The 17263-nt window shown below is 48.9% G+C and overlaps 1 protein-coding gene across 3 annotated transcripts in view; it reads right to left on the bottom strand.

Annotated features, from left to right (window-relative positions):
- Hlcs (holocarboxylase synthetase) overlaps positions 1-17263 on the bottom strand; it is a 176558-nt gene that overhangs the window by 10757 nt on the left and 148538 nt on the right. For all 3 annotated transcript variants that reach the window (XM_085685801.2, XM_087898959.1, XM_087898964.1), the window contains exons 7-8: positions 4243-4310; positions 1953-2113 (exon numbers count right to left, since the gene is read on the bottom strand). In XM_085685801.2, coding sequence (XP_085541927.2) covers positions 1953-2113; positions 4243-4310 — 229 coding nt within the window. The remainder of the gene's footprint in view (positions 1-1952; positions 2114-4242; positions 4311-17263) is intronic.

Below are 17263 nucleotides of genomic sequence, written 5' to 3'. Positions count from 1 at the left end.
CATTCATGGAGCATGAGGAAATGAAGTTGAGAAGAGGATTGTTAGGGGATGGCTGGGGGGAATTGGAGGCAATGAAGTAGGGGGTGGATATGATCAGAATACACTGCATAAAGGTAAAATAAAAAATTAAAATCACTCCGCTCAAAATGGAAGTTGTATCACACAGGTAAGGGCGAGGCTGACAAGTGTGGAAATGGTCAGAATTCCTGTGGCCACGGTGCCGGGTGCACCACGGAGCAAGCTTCTTCTCTCCCAGCCTATGACCCCGTGCCCATCTGTGGCCACAGTGCTGGGTGAACCATGGTACAAGCTTCCCCTCTCCCTTCCAGCCTACGACCCAGTGCCCGCCCGTGGTCACGGTGCCAGGTGTGCCGCGAAGCAAGCTTCCTCTCTCCCTTCCAGCCTACGACCCTGTGCCCAACACTACGTCTGCATACGGCAGGAGCTCCGAGGAGACACCAAGCTAACCAGTGAGGCACAAGGTAAAAGTCAAAGTCGTGACCAAGGGGATCAGTCTTGCTTGTGTTCTAGGCTCAGAATTTGACTTGCTGAAGATGTCACTATCTTCCTGCAGGGGTTAAATATGTCACCACAGAGTGTGATGCTCTCAGTACCTCCTATGGGACCAAGGGCACAGCTCAGGTGTCGTGAAGGTCTGCCACGCCCTGACAGGGCCACGGCTCACCACACAGTCATAACGTGGGTGGACATCCATGCTGGTCAGTGACCTTGTGAGGTGAAGGTGAACCTCAGACCAGCAGCATCAGTGGGACAGCAAAGACACTGGCCACATGGGGGGAGACGGGGAGATATAGAGGGTTCAGACAACTTTGAGAGCTGTGTTTCTCGAATGTCACTTAAGGAACAAATACAGTCTTTAAAAACAAACCAGGAAGAAGCCTTGCTGTAAGAACTGATGGCGGAGGGAGGCAGGGAGCCTCTCCTCATCACAGCCACACAAAGCTGCCCCAGGAACGCTTCAGGTGCATGCGGGAGTGGAGACAGGTGTGAAGGAAAGGCTCCTGTCCCCGGATTCACTGTTCTCTCTCCTTTGTCCCTTCAACAACAGGCACTATGGTAGTTTCAATAGGAATATCACCTGCAGACGGGTGTATCTGAGAAACTGGTTCCCAAATGGTGGTGCCATCTGTGGAGGTTTTAGGTTGTACAGACTCGCTGGAGGATGTATGTCATTAGGGGCCTTGCCTACTTCCTGTTTGCGGCTGAGGATATGAGCTTCCTGCTTCTGCCACTATGCCTACTGCTTTGCTGTCAAGCCTTCCGGCTATGCTGGATGCACATCCCCCTGAAACCATGAGCCAGAACAAATGCTTTCTTCTGTAAGCTGCCTTGGTGTTCTATCATGGCTGCAAACTGACTGATAGAGAAGTTGGTACCAGGAGTAGGGTTGAAGTCAGGTGACAATAAAAACGCCACACACCTGTCCTAGTGGGTGAGGGGGAAGAAAGCACCAAATGAACCTGGCCTTGAACTTGAAAGAGCAGCTCTGCTTCCTGGAGCTGAGACTAAGGGGAGGTAGGAAGAAGTCATTCAGGTTCACAAAACAGTCTTTTAAAAACCTGAAAATGCAGAGAGCTCCCACCCCACCCTGATACAATGTTTCCATTAAAAGAAAAGAAAGGCTTGTTCTTTTTAAAAGAAAAAGGTCTTATTAGGACCCTGAGAAAGCTGAAAAACAGCCCCTAGGGATTCTGGGAAATGCTTGTGGAAGCAATCACCCACAACACCACTGTAAAGGCAAATGTATTAGCCAAGCACTCTGTACCTGCACTACGGCCCCAGCCAGAGCTGCGCACTCTAGATGGTACCCCGCGCACTTCGGTGGCAAGATTTGTGAAGGGCACAGTCACATATGCAAATGCATGCTACAAATGGAAAAGGCCAAGGTGGGGGCCCCACAGGAAGTCAAAGGACAAGGAAGCTGCACGTACCTCGTACCCTGGGATGGACCGCACGGCCTCCACGACAGCCAGGGACATCAAATGCTGGACAAATGGAATCCTCTGTCCCAGCTGTGACCTCAGGGGAACGCAGACCAGCAGGGTGAAAAGGGCACACCCCACAGGGCTCAGCCAGGCGTTTGGACCCCTTCCTGGAAAGACAGACCCATTGATAGAAAACTGCTTCCCAATGTCTCAAAGCCACACACCCGACACCCCTTCCGCCTGAGTCTATCTGTGCCTATCACACCTTGATCTGCTGGGCATAACCCAACTGAAGAAAGGTGCTTTAGGGTCTGGGAAGAAAACTCATTTGGTGAAGAAGTTCTTGTCACACACATGTGAGGACCTATGGTTAGTCTCCGGCATTCACATAAAAACCTGGGTACAGGGGCGTGCTGGTATGCACTTATAATACCACTGTTGCGGAGGTGGAGACGAGCAGGTTCCCGGGGCTTCCTGGTCGCAATAGCCTAGCCAAACCTGCAAGTTCCAAATCCACTGTCTCTATATAAATAAGGTGCCCCGCTCCCAAGGAACAACACTGAAGGTTGACCCCCGTTTCCACATGTACATACATGTGCCACACATGTACACTTATCTGTACCTACAACTGTACCCCTACCATGAAGCTGCTGCTGAGACATGATGCGTATAACGCCCTGCCTCTGTTTTGATGCTGTACCACCAGACAGTCATGTGGACGAAAACAGCAAACTAGGGGAACTAGACAAACTACACAGATCCACGATACCTTCTGGAAGCTACTTTTGGAAAGTGGTCCTGCCTGTAGTACTGGCCGTCTGGCCCAAGTGCACTGAGAGCCAGAGCTGTGATTTTAGTGTTAGCTTAGGCTTCAGACTGTTTTAGTTCTGGGGCTGAATCTGTAGCTTTGAGCATGTTAGGGAAATCCCAGGCTGAGCTACAGGCTACAACCTGAATATTTAGGTTGTTTTTAAAAAGCAGTCCCTCGGGGCTGGACAGACGGTGTGGGGCTGGACAGACAGGTTGGGGATGGACAGATGGTATGGGGATGGACAGACTGATTGATGAATAAAGTGGTTGTCATATAAGCACAAGGATGCCTGGGATACAGGCAAAAGGGAAGCCAGGGGCTGGCAAGCTAGGCTAGATGGAATTGGTAAAGTCCAGGGGCACTGAGAGACCCTGTCTCAGTAAACAAACTGGAGAGTGACTGAGGTTCACACATGCACTCATGCAACACACACACACACACACACACACACACACACACGATCCCTCACAGCAACTATCTAAGCTGCTACTTGTCTTTTAAAACTGAAGTTAGGAAAGAAAAAAGTCAAAACGAGAAGTATTGTTTAATTGAAATTCGAGTATCTTTTAAAGAAATCTACCCACCTCTACCACCTCTGGTGGGCATGAGTGGTGTATATCTGTAACCCCAGGACTTGGGAGGCTGCATCAGGAAGTCTGGGAACTGTTTATATGTGTGTGCATGTTTGTGTGTATGTATGTGTTTATATGTGCACATGTGTGTATGTGTATACATGTGTGTGCATCTGTGTGTGCATTTGTGTGCATATGCATGTGTGAGTGCATGTGCATGTGTTTGTATATCATGTGTGTATGCATCAAATTCTATCAAATCTCATAGCTTTTTTGCAATGCATTTTTCTTCTTTGTCTTATGTTCCAACAAAGAAGCGGCAAGCAGCAGACTCCCATGTCTGCCCTGAGGAGAAAGGAATATGGCTGGGCCTGGTGTTGGTGGGAAGGAGCATCACCCACATTCCTGCCTCCTGGAGACACAGGGAGGGTCTCGTTGGCCTCATCAGGACTCTGGAAGGGTGCTGACTCTTGGTCTGCAATCTGACGGTGGTGGAAACCCAGATTGGTCCCTTACTCTTGAGCAGGTGCTGGGTTCCGGCTGGGTGGGAGCGGTGAGTGGGAGGTCTCTGAATGTGATGCTGTTTACAGACTCCAACAGACCCTTCCTGAGGACGCCGAGGAGATTAAATGTCTTAGAACTGTTTGCATCACAACCCGCAGGATGTACCGGGAACATAGGCTACCAGCTGTGACAGCCGTCAAATCAAACACTGCATGAATACCAAACGCGGACCGGGAGAGCGTATGTTCTACTAAGGTCCTATCTAGCCTTCTGTTTCCTTTCCTGCTGCCCCATTTGGTGGGGTTGGGGAAGGGCTATTAAAATGGAAAGACTCTAACTCAAGACATCTCAGGGTTCAGCACACACTGAGCCCCCCAGCCGGGGGACTCACAGATTTTCCATGACTGACCTTTGCCCTGGGTCTGCCGAACAGCAATGGCGATTAAACCCATTTCCTGTGGCATCTCAAACATCAACCTGCAAATGGTGGGAAAAACTGGTCAGTTAGAACGGACACATAGAGGAGGGTCAACAGCTCGGACAGAGGAGGGAAGAGGGTGTGCATATGGACGGCGGTCAGGAAGGGCCCAGTGAGCTGCAAGGCTATAAAGAGGGAGGGGTCCTGCTTCCCTTCACAGCCTCCGCTGGGAACGAGACGAGGGTGGAGGGGGCAGGATAACCCGCCTGGCTGCGCTCAGTTAGACTGCATCAGGATACAGTTCTTTGGATGATTTTATCAAGTTATTTCCCTTACGTCATCTCTACCTTCGAGTGACAACGGCAATGCCTGACATTTGTTTCTACTTACAGTAGGTTTCTCTTCGAACCCGCACACGTTTCTGATTACCCAGAAAACCAATACGCTGGCAGTAAAGCGTTTAAGAGATGCCCCATCCCCTGAGAACTAATTATGCTTTAACTGTAGTAAATAAATCGACACCTTTCGAGAATTCCCAAGAACCCTCGATCCGTTTGGGCTTCAGTTCTGCTTTTAAAACAGTTCCATTGAAAAGAATGCAAACTTTTTTCTGGGAGTTAAGTAGCAAAGTGCACTCACATACACCTCTACCTGACTGGGCGATATTAGGTTCCAAAAAGAAAGAAGGAAAATGTTCACGCGCACAACAAAGTCCCTCACTTCATTGCCTCCAAGTTATGCTCTCGGCATTTTATTTCCGTATTAAGATACTTCTCGACCTTCCCAGCAGTTGCTGACCTGGCACCCAGCAGACATAGTTCAGGGGAGGAGGGATTAAAGGTCAAAGTCAAGCTTTCTCCTCTGTCAGTGCAAGGAGGCAGTATGTATCTATGCATCTATCTGTCTGTCCATCTATGCATCCATCCATCCATCCATCCATCCATCCATCCATCCATCCATCCATCATCTGTGGGAGGACAGAGGGCAGTCTGAGGTGTTCCTCAACAGCTCTTGCAGGAAGACAGAACCACGTGGAGCAGTGGCTCTCAGCCTGTGTATGACCTTTTCACAGGGGTTGCCTAAGACTGTCGGAGACACAAACATTATGAATCATAACAGCAAAATTATGGTTATGAAATTACAACAAAAATGATTTTATGGTTGAGGGGTCACCACAGCATTAGGAAGGTCGAGAATCACTGTTGTAAAACAAGCTTGCGCACTGAGTAGCTCTCCACCCTCTCCTCCAGGCTAAAGAAGCCCCTAGGGGACAAAAACTGCTTACAATCAACACACGCCCCTGCCTCCTGCATCTCCAAGCTGGGTAGTACCTGCTTAGGGGAAGAAATCTACGGATGCTTTGCTTGTAAAGGGGACATGCGGTTACAGTGGGCAGGGTCCGGCTGCTGCTGCGGCAGTGGGGACATGCGGCTATGGTGGGCAGGGTCTGGTTGCTGCGGCAGCAGGGACATGCGGCTATGGTGGGCAGGGTCTGGCTGCTGTGGCAGTGGGGACATGCGGCTATGGTGGGCAGGGTCTGGCTGCTGCTGCGGCAGTGGGGTCTTCCTCATGCCTGTGAGAGCAGAACACAGGAGGAGTGCCAACCTGTGCCAGTGCACATAAACACACCCCTGCAGCATGCCTCTCGGACACTATGAACCCATTGAGGTGGAGTAGGCCTCTCCACTCCTGTGCACCAAGAATAAAATGTCTTTTGCTTGTGCTGGGCAAATGAAAACCCCAAGAAGGGTTCTTTGTCCGATGGCGGAGTTATCATTGTGTTTCAGGAATCTTACTGGCTGCAAGAATTCATACAAAGATAATTTTACCCATGTATCAATATATAAGAATCTATACCAATGTAAATTGCCCATAACTAATAGCTCACAAGTAGATAAACCAATCTACCTTTTATCCCAGCCCATCCAAGTTTTGCTTTCTAGAAGGTCCCATTCCTGATGCCCAGACTGGGGTGAATGAGGGACCAGGAAAAAATGTGATTTAGTATTCGGTGGGCAGACTGTAGAAGCTCCCTGAAGGGCGGGTAGTCTAGAATGTTCTTTAAACATGTGGACAGTAAACGTTCACATGCTACATACAGCAGCGATAGAAGGGGTGGGAACAGGGCTGCAGGAGCCCTCGCGAGGTCCAGAACAAAGCGAAGTGATCAAGGGCGCACAGGCACTGAGCTGTTAGAGGTTTGGCACCATTTAACAGGGCCTATAACGACAGAGAGAGGCTGTGCGGCTGAGGCCAAGAGGAAATTCTGGGAGGGAGACAACAGAGGAAGGAGCTAATGCCTGTTTGAGACAACTGGAGGCCGCCAGATTTATTTGTGCTATCCGAGATAACTCTGGAGGCCAAGCTGCACGGCTCTTGGCTGACAAAGAAGCATTTATGAACTTTGTCAATGTTGCACTTCTGAAAATGAAGGGGCTGTAGTCTGCTTGGAGAAAAAGCAAGCATGGGTGTATTCCATCCTTCCTGGACGCCCCTAAAGAGGGAAAAGCTGGGGATTACATCATCTTTACCTACCAGCCCCCATGCTTTATTTTATGGCAAAGCTACGGACTAGAAGGTCCGGGCTATGCACGCTCACTGTTGTGTCAAAGGGACACTGAAGAAAAAGTCCTGTTTGTTGGAGTCCGAATTCCCTGCGCCCTGTAAATCCCCGCGCTGGGTGCTCAGGTTACAAAGGATGCCACGGTACCCAGGGGGTGCCCTGCCAGGACTGTCCTGACTTTTACATGGTCGATAAGATAATGGTACAAATGCAGATTCAGACGGCAAGCAGGAGGGACTACTGAAAACAGTGAGTGAGCCAACGTTGAAACCGTTGAAACCGGGATGCAGCACCCTCTGCGGAGATTGGAAGCAGCCACACTCACCAGTTAGGAGAGCGACAAACCGGAAAAGGGGAACAGTTAGCCGGACAGAACACAAACACCATCGGCAGTCACTTAAAATGACAGCTCGGACACGGAACCACGGGAGGCATGCTGGCCACGAGATGTGCACAAAGGTCACGTGCATTTATTCAGCCTCTGGGAAATTCAAAGGAAAGGAGGCAGAGCTGGCAACTACAGTAGGAGGGCCTTTGTCGTTTAAATCTTTCCCTTGAGACGGTTAGTTAGCTCTTGATTTTAAAATTATTTTTAAATTTGTTTGTAAAAAACAATGCTATTTTTACACTACATCAATTATTTCCAGTTACTCAAAACTGTTTCTAGGACTAAGATAAAAAGGTCTGCTTTAAAAGTAAACATGACTGGGACCGGGTGGCGCACACCTTTATCCCAGTGCTTGGGATGCAGAGGCAGGCAGATCTCCGAGTTCAAGGCTAGCCTGGTCTACAGAGAGGGAGGGAGGGAGGGAGGGAGGGAGGGAGAGTTAGTGTGTGTGAGAGAGAATTTTAGTGAGAGAGAGAGAGAGAGAGAGAGAGAGAGAGAGAGAGAGAGAGGAGAGAGGAGTTCCAGGACAGCCAGGGCTACTCAGAGAAACCGTCTCAATAGACGGACAAACAGACAAGACAGATAAATACATGTAAAGACAGCAATGAGCTAACAGTGATCTACAGCCTAGCGGACACAGTGCCAGAGCCTAGAGGACACTAATGACAGTGATCAGGCATTCCCGACACCCATGGATGGCAGCTTTATTCTTCTCTTACCTTCTGTCTTAGTAACTATGTTCTGGGCTTCTAGAATCAAATCCTAAGGAGTACTCAAAGAAAAAAAAACCTAGTCATAACTATTTTCTTTGTTACCATTTATACTTTGAGTTGAGATAAAACTATATCCAATGAAGTGTACAAATCCTTTTTTTAATTCATAAAATGAACATTTTATTTTTTAAGGCCTTCTTTGAAAAAAAAAAACAAACCACAACTCACTGGTGCAATGCCGCAGTGCAGAGCTTACGGAATGGCTGGTTACCCTGCTGGAGCAGACGCAGGAGAGAGAAGCTGAGCGTTCACCTGGAGCTCGGTTCCTCTCCAGCTGTAGGTGGAGAAACAGACGGGGGTCTACAGATTCCTTCAGTTTGTCCTTTATCCCTTCATCCAGCGTGGCCAGCCTGACTGCTCGGACTGAACTGCCATCGTGATTTCAGCTCCTTCCAATCACTGTTCCTTTTATACCTTTTGGAAGCTGTTGGCCAGAGCTTTGGCCTGTCCTGGTTATTTTCTACCACTGTGATAGGACAGCATGACCAAAGCAGCTTGCACAAGCAGGCATGGAATTGGGCTTAAGGTTTCAGAGGGTTGAGCCCATGATGGCGTAGAGAAGGAACTGAGACCTCACCGTTTGTTCCACAACCACAAGGGGAGACCCACAGTGGAAAGAGTCTTGTGAAATCCCAAAGCCTTCCCCCAGTGACACATCCTCAACAAACCCACTCCTAACCCTCCCAAACCGGAGACCATGTATTCAAACACATGAGCCTAGGGGACCACTCTCATTCACACCACCACAGGACTACACTCTGACACAGGTCACAGACAGGTCACAGGTCACTCTCCCACACCCTCCAGCCCTTCTAGCTAGTCTATCCTCAGTCTTGTAACTCCTCAGTTGGTCTCTGGTTTATTCTCCGAGGACTCCTTCTGCACATGCCCACTTGCTCCATTCTCCCTCTCCCTTGGAGAAAGCGGCCACTCTGGACGTACATCTCTCTGTCTCTCTCTCCTCTGACAGGCTGGGCACACTCGGCACAGTCAGAGTTTCTCCCATTCCCGCCTAATTGCTGCCGTGTGGGTGCAGCACTCCACGGCTAGCTCATCAGTAAGGTGTGCTCACACCGCCACCACTGTGTGGAGGCACCGCATCCACAGGTCAAGGGCTGGACTGGGATGCTGGTCAGAGAGCGAGTGTGCTGCGACTCTGTGAGGCCTGGGAAACTCCCCTCCCGACGCTGCACCCATTAGAGATGACGCTCCCTCTTCACGTCCTCACTGGCGCTCTCCAATGCATGCGTGTGCATGTGTATGCATGCTACCACTGTGCACATCTTCTGCCCACTTAAAGAGTTCCTTATATGTCTGGGAAGTTACGATGCTATCCACTGCAAGTATTTCCTTCTAGCTTGTTATTTAACATTGGATTTAGCTTATAGTCTACCAAGAGAATATTTAATTTCTAATTTCTTTTGGTGTCAAATACATCAACCTTTTCCCTTTTATACCTCTTGCTTTTGCCTTGTGCCTAGAGACTCTTTTCCTGTCCCCAAGCCACACAGGAATTCACTGAAAATGAGCACGTTCATTTTTAAGCTCTAGATCCTGGTCCATTTAGAGTTCATTCCTGTATCCAATAAAAGTTTTGGTACAGGTCTGGTTTTATACTTTTCCAATGCCTGTCAACTTGTCTCAGAACCGTTTGTTAGGAAGTTGTTCATCAGTAGACATCCTACCCTTGCCACAGGGATCTGAACCCCACTTCTTGTGTCCTGTCTAAGGTACTTGGCTGTTTCTGAAAGGGAATCCTAATCTGTTGGCATCGATCTGCACCCCAGTGCTGATGTCACGGCATGCTAGTGCTGACGTCACAGTATGTTACAGCTGACATCACACCATGTTAGTGCTGACATCACAGCTTGTTAGTGCTGACATCAAACTGTGTTCACTGTATTAGTGCTGACATCACACTGTGTTAGTGCTGACATCACACTGTTTTAGTGCTGACATCACACTGTGTTAGTGCTGACATCACACTGTGTTAGTGCTGACATCACACTGTGTTAGTGCTGACATCACACTGTGTTAGTGCTGACATCACACTGTGTTAGTGCTGACATCACACTGTGTTAGTGCTGACATCACACTGTGTTAGTGCTGACATCACACTGTGTTAGTGCTGACATCACACTGTGTTAGTGCTGACATCACACTGTGTTAGTGCTGACATCACACTGTGTTAGTGCTGACATCACACTGTGTTAGTGCTGACATCACACTGTGTTAGTGCTGACATCACACTGTGTTAGTGCTGACATCACACTGTGTTAGTGCTGACATCACACTGTGTTAGTGCTGACATCACACTGTGTTAGTGCTGACATCACACTGTTTTAGTTATCAAGCATGATTTAAGGTCTAGCAAGCCCAGTCCTCCTCATTGGTATTTTCTGGGTATGATTTCCTCATGCTTTTCAGATATTGAGGGTTTTTGTTTGTTTGTTTTGTATAAACACACTTTCTAAATTAATTTGAGAATGGAAATGTTTGTGAAGCTAAGCTTCCCTGTGAACATGTGAGGAGTATTATGTCGTTCAAATACATTTCTTCGGCATTTCTATCATGTTCTTTGTTATGGCGAATAACATCATTTTACTGCTATTATGCATATTAAAATAAGTTGATCTCTATAGACCAATCTTATATTCTACCCCTTACTGAATTCCTTCATTGCATAAGTTAGAGAATTACCATGTCTCTCAGATTTCACAAGCAAGCTATCGTTTTACCTGCACGCACATAGCTTTTCTTATAGGGCCTGTGACCTCAATGTGGCAGGTTTCCAAAAGCTAGCACACTAGTAACACAGTGACGTCTTCACACCCAATTAGATTTCTCAAGATCTCAAAAACAAATGAACTGCTGAGCCACGGGGAAGGGGTAGCTTCAACTATGAAGAAAGAACGGGCTCGTTAGACCTTCAGAAGAGTCTTCAAGGTTCTGGACAGTATACAATTCTAGGGTACCTTTTACTGAGCCAACCCTTAAAAGTTCCAACAATTGTCCCAGTAGTCATGACCATGTGGTCAATATTTACAGCTGAGGAAGCTGGGTGTCGGGGGCACCACAGACCAAGGCTGGCCCAGCTCACTGCAGAAAGCTGCTGCTCTGTTTTGGGGTCTTGAATTACAGCCCAGGCTGGCCTTGGATTTGAGATCCTCCTGCCTCCACCTCTCAAGTTCCATCAGTAATATGTAAAGGTAGGAATACTATTAGTTTCTTAAAATGTGTCTGTGCAAATTTAATAGTCCTGGGAACAGTTAAAAGTTCCTACTGGAAAGTTCTATATACTTATTTCTAAACTTGATAAAGGAATCTTTTTTAAACAACTGAAATACTTAAAACTTCAAAAGTTAAATGCTAGTTCATTTTCTTTGCCCTGTGTGCCTGGAATGTTATTTTTTAGGCTTTGTACAAATTCTTCCCCTAACTTTAAAGGCCAGGTCGCATGTTTAGCCCAGGCTGTCTTCAAACTCTCTGTGTAGCTGAGGACGGCCTTGCGCTCTGATCCTCCTGAGTCTTGGGATTGCAGGCATAGAGGACCATCCTTGAGCTATGGTCCTGTGGATCTACCCAGGACTCCAGGATGCTAGGCAACCACTCTATCTACTGAGTGATTTTCCAGGAAACAAAAGCTTTTTTTTTTTTTTTAATTTATTTTTGGTGGTGCTGGGGACTGAATTCATGTCCGTGAGCATACCAGGCAAGGCCTCTCCCACGGAAGCTCTGTTTCAAACATGCCAACTTCTCCTTAAATTTACATAAAATAATAAAATAATGAGTTTCCTTAGCTACAGAGCCAAGGAGTTTCTGAAGCACCTGGGTGGTCAAAGCAAGTTTCACGGAACGAGTTTCTTCTAGAAAGGGAAGCCCCACCCTCCCACTCAGGCCCCGGTCCAGCCCTTTCCACCTCAAGCCCATCTCCGCTTCAGGGTAATCACCAGGAAGGATTTCCCACCGCGCCAGCTTGGCCTCAAAGCCAGAGTATCCTCTACCAGTGCTGCCCTGAACGTCACCCTGCCTCCTTCCTCTCAGACTCCGCTCTGCCAGGAGCAAGCGGCACAGAGAGTGTGACGAGGAAGCTTAACACCAGCTCGGCTTCTAGCTCCGCAGGACAAGGGGCCCCTTTCTTCAATGCAGGGCTCTGCTCCATGACATGCTGGGTTGGCGGCCCCAGGAACCAAACCTGGTTCTGAATCCAAAGCTGGAACAGATACTCATTCAAACGGTTACTTTCCATCCATCTCTCCAACCCGACGAGGGGGGCTGACTTCGTCTGGGCTTGACGCTGGTGGGACATTCCACTCCACTCCCTCGCTGATCTCTTCTGCTGTCTGAATGGAGTTTAACTGCTGGTCCTCAGGTCCCTGGCACACCACTACGTCATCTGCAGAGAGCACAGCGAGCTTCCTGCCTTTTTATTCTTGTGTCTCCACCGGATTTCCTGTGTCCCTCAGGATGGTGTCAAGGTGAAGAGGAGATGGTAGAGCAAGAGGCAATGACTTCACAGAGATGTTCCTGCCTCATCCATTTTTTTAAAAAAATGTATTTTGTTTTAAAATGTTTATGTGTGCATGCATAACTGTGGAAGTCAACGTATAGGTTTGCTCCACCCATCCCATGGATACCAGGGATTGAACCCAGGGCTGCTTTCTCCCCCAGTACTAAGCTCCCATCCAACTGAGAAGTACTGGAAAATTCCCCTTTGTCCCTTCAGACAAAATGGGTGTGTTGGTGTGTCATTCTGGGGCCATCTCTAGAGGCATCTCGATCCTGGGTCATTCCCATCAGCCTCCCTTTGTGTCTGCAAGGTTTTCCTTCAGGCTAGGCCCTGAGTCCACCTGTGACTTCCACTATAGCACTGGAAATATGGACCACAGTCCAGTGTAGGGATGGAGGGACTGACCACAGTCCAGTGTAGGGATGGGGTACTGACCACAGTCCAGTGTAGGACTGGAGACACTGACCACTGTCCAGTGTAGGGATGGAGGGACTGACCACAGTCCAGTGTGGGGATGGAGGGACTGACCACAGTCCAGTGTAGGGCTGGGGGTACTGACCACAGTCCAGTGTAGAGATGGAGGGACTGACCACAGTCCAGTGTGGGGATGGAGAGACTGACCACAGTCCAGTGTAGGGATGGAGGGACTGACCACAGTTCAGTGTGGGGATGGAGGGACTGACCACAGTTCAGTGTAGGGATGGAGGGACTGACCACAGTTCAGTGTGGGGATGGAGGGACTGACCACAGTCCAGTGTAGGGCTGGGGGTACTGACCACTGCCTTCTCCCTCGTGCTTCAACAGGGAGAAGAGAGTCCACACAGCTGGGGTTTCCGGAAACAGCTCCCTCCTCCGGTCTTTTCCTGTCCTTTAAAAATAAAGTGTGTCTACTTGTCCGTTCTTGAGACTTAACTGCCTTTTTATTCTGCTTGACATCTTAGAATTAACCCTCCATCTGTGTTTGTAAATGCTTTTCTATTTAAAATCACTCTCTTTTCTTAAACTTAGAGCACACAGTGCCATACTGCTAAAGGTGTCAGGAAACATACTCAAATCAGGAAGGGCCCCAAAGAAGCTCTGCCAACAAAATGCCAGTAAAATCTGAAACCTGGGTTCAGACACACTGGGAATGTTCCAGAACTTAAGACCCAAAGAGCGTCTGTATTCCAGTAAATCAGCTTCCCTGCGAATGCCATCAAGACCAGAGCTTTAATGAGAGAGGGAATATCAGAGGAGGGGTGGAAAGGAAAAGGCTTGGACCACATGAAACTTAATTTAAAAACTATTATGAGAAGATTAATTTCCCCTCCCCCAATCAAATACATAAATCCTTCCTTTGCATTTTGTTTCATTTTCTTCCCCCGCCCTGACCAAAAAAAAAAAAAAAAAAAAAAAAAAAACAGGGGAAGGAAGGAAGGTATCCTCAACACATGAAACAATAACTCTGTGTGTGTATGTGTGTGTGCGCCCGCTTACCTGTGTGCAGGCCAAAGAACCTGGGAGTCTTCCTCAATTACTTCTGCACTTTATTCTTTGAGATAGACTTGCCCACTGACCAAAGAACTCACTCACCCTGCAGCTAGGCTGGTTGGCCATGGGACCTCTGGGAGCTGCCTGGCCCCACCTCCTGAGTGTTAGGGTTTCAGGCATGTATGGACGTTTTTGACTTTTTACCTAAGTGGAGAGAGTATGAACTCAGGTTCCTCTCTTACACATCAAGCACTTTACACACCGAGCCATCTCCCAGCCCTGGGGTGCACATTTTTAAAATAAGAAATATCAGTTACAAGATCCTTATGAATTGAGATGACCTGCTAGCTGTGGGAAAGAATCCGAGGAAACCAGAAGCAGAGTGGGTTCTCGCTGAAGAACGCAGGGGGCGTGATGAGCAACACAGAGCCACACGGGCCATTTGAAGGAGGACAGTGACAGGTCAGTGTCCAGATGGGACAGCTCCTTTCCATGAGGGTGGCCAAGGCTACAGAACTCGTGCACTGAGTGCTGGATTTGGCCCTTTGCGGAGGGAGGGCTTACCAGGGTCAGGCCACATAGGAGAACCGACAGTGTGGCCTTGGGCTCTTTGATAGGCATGTTCCAAGTTGCTGTGCCAACCCGGCCATCTCCACTTCAGGAGCTGGTGAAGCCTGGTTCTGGAAGCTTCCCCAGAGCACCTAGGGCTTCTTTAATCTCACCAGGAACCTGCAGGGAGGGGCTGGTCTTCTGGCCAGAGATGGGGCCGTGAGACAGGCCCTTGCCCCTTCTGACAGTGATGGGCTGCTGGCTTGGGCATCCTTGTGGAAGGCTTTACTGAGGGCACCCATGGAGTCTCCTACTATGCTGAACTTGGTCTCCTTGTTGATAAACACTGAGTCGAGCATGTGACACACTTCGGTCCCCAGCCGCAGCTGTTCATGCCTGACTTTCCTCTTGTTGACATGACAGGGGCCACACTCTCCTGGAAAAGGAAGCACTCTCACAGAGTCTCACAGAGGTCCTCTTCCTGTGTGTCTGAGGAGCTTCCAATTCAAGGTTGTTCTGGAAAAAAGCCTTGTATACCCTTCTAGCTAACAAGGCTCAGAAGGATGTCCTCTGAAGACACCCACAAGGCCAACCAATGTGTCAAGTGTGGATGTGACTGTCTCCTTGTGGAAAAGATCCCAGGTGACCTGTGCCAAGGGCCAGGTGGGAAACAGCCCCTACAGGATGAGGATTCCTGGGGAAACGCCCTCCCTGGGACACGTTCTCCAGAGATAGTCTTCCATGGACACACTCCACGGAACAAGCTTTCTCAGGGAAACATTCTCCTAGCGACAAATTCTTTCATGTAAATGCTCTCCTGTGTGTGTGGGGGGACACTGTCCCAAGAACTCGCTGGAGCCAAGATTTTCTTTCCCTTGCTCCCCACACCCCACCCCACCCCACCCCGCAGCTGGTCTGGCTCATGTTTGGAGTTTATTCCATTCCGAGGCAGCACAATTCATTCATCTCCCTCTTCTAGAAAACTCTGTGCCATCACTGCCCTTGAAGAGGTACCTCCTAGAGATGCCATGTCTGCCTCCCTGACCCCACACTATGCTGGCTCCTCTGTCCCCAGGCTACGTGCCTGTGAGACATCCTTGATGAAGAGCAGCCCCGGGGAAGCCACTCCTGGCAGAGAGGAGTAGCCGGGCTCCCCGTCATGCACACGCAGAAGCACAGCAAGCACTAGCATGACCCAGAAACCTTTCGTCAAGGGAGAGGGCATCCGTGGACTCCCTAGGGGGCCTTGGGTGCTGACATACCTACTGTCCCACACTGGCCCACCGAATGACCCTCATAAAGCTGGAAGCCATAAACGGAGCTTAGCATTCTAAGGAAACCGAGACTGCCGGGTGTGCTTTTCACAAAATGAAACTGCCTGGAACTTCTCATAAGGCTTTTTACGATAAGCATTAAAATGCAAAGAGGAAGATTAAAGTTCCTGCCACAGACTAGGCCTGTGGGGAGAGACAGGAGGGCTGGCGGGCAGGGCTGGCAGGAGCTGTGTGCAGCATTACAGTTGGATATTATTATACAAAACGAGTGTGTTATTAAAAGGATCCTAAAGTTATAAAAACTCAAAGGAACATTTAGTGACGATGAATAACTCCTTTGGTAAAGATGAATAACTCATATTTCCTACAGGCTGCGGGGGAGGGGGTGGTTACCTGGCCGAATTCTTTGATTGCTAATAGTTGGATTTTGTTGTTTTAGTAAGGCACCCTGTTTAGGGGTTGGGAGTCAGAATGCAGCCTTAGCCTGGGAATACTCTAGTAGGCTGGAGGGTAGCAACTCTCTATAGCAACTGGGTATCTTATTATCTTAATAAAAAAACAATAAAAATACCCATCTCCAGTAGCTCCCTGCACCACGAGGCATACCATGACCCTTGCTGCAGAATAGGGGACTGAATCCGGGTACCACAGTCCTCATTATCTGACAAACAGACATCACTGCACTGCATTCAGGCCGCAGTTAGAGCAAACTCAGTAAGCCAGACACCATCTTGTGAAGCCCAGGCCAGTCTCAGACTCATTTTGTAGGAGGACCTTGAACTTCTGATCCTTCTGTCTCCACTTCCTGCGTGCTGGGACCACAGGTGTTTGCATTGCTTTATGTGGTGCAGTGCTAGGGAAGGGACTCAGGGCGTTTTGCAGGCCAGGCGAACACTCTATCATCTGAGTCACATCCTCAGCCTCTCAGCTGCCTTTCTTATGTTTCTGCTCACCTACATGGAAGACTGCAGAAGACAGCAAACAGGCTCCATTCTGCTTCACTGAGACACCGGCAATGGGGGGCCCTTCTGTTGTACCTCCATTTTAATAGGGAGGCACTTTGGTAAGCCCACAGAGAACCTGTGTTCCAGCCAGCAGACGATGGAAGGATTTTGGGATACTCCTCATCGCAAACAACCGTGAAATGAGCAGAACGTCCTTGGGCCCGTCCATCTACCAGTGCTGTCCGCCCATGTCGAGGGGGCTCTGGCGCGACTCCTGATGCTTTCTGGAGCAGAGAAGCCAGGTGCTGGTGTCCTTGGTAAACAGCACTAAGCCATCAATGGAGCTGTGCTGCCCCTGAGGGGGCTCGCAGGTGAGACAGACTTATCATAATCTTCTGGAGCATGAATCACAAACATCAACAGAAAATAGCAATGAACATTTGACTGTTCGGTCGTGTGCCTCGGCCTAATGCGGAGCAGGAGAGCGTGGTCATGCACAGATTTTACTTCAACAGCCCTGCGTGAGGTACCACTGGTGATT

This window comes from Myodes glareolus, chromosome 2 (assembly GCF_982192425.1).
Source record: "Myodes glareolus chromosome 2, mMyoGla1.1, whole genome shotgun sequence".
NCBI lineage: Eukaryota > Metazoa > Chordata > Mammalia > Rodentia > Cricetidae > Myodes > Myodes glareolus.
This window is presented reverse-complemented; position numbering and strand designations above follow the sequence as displayed.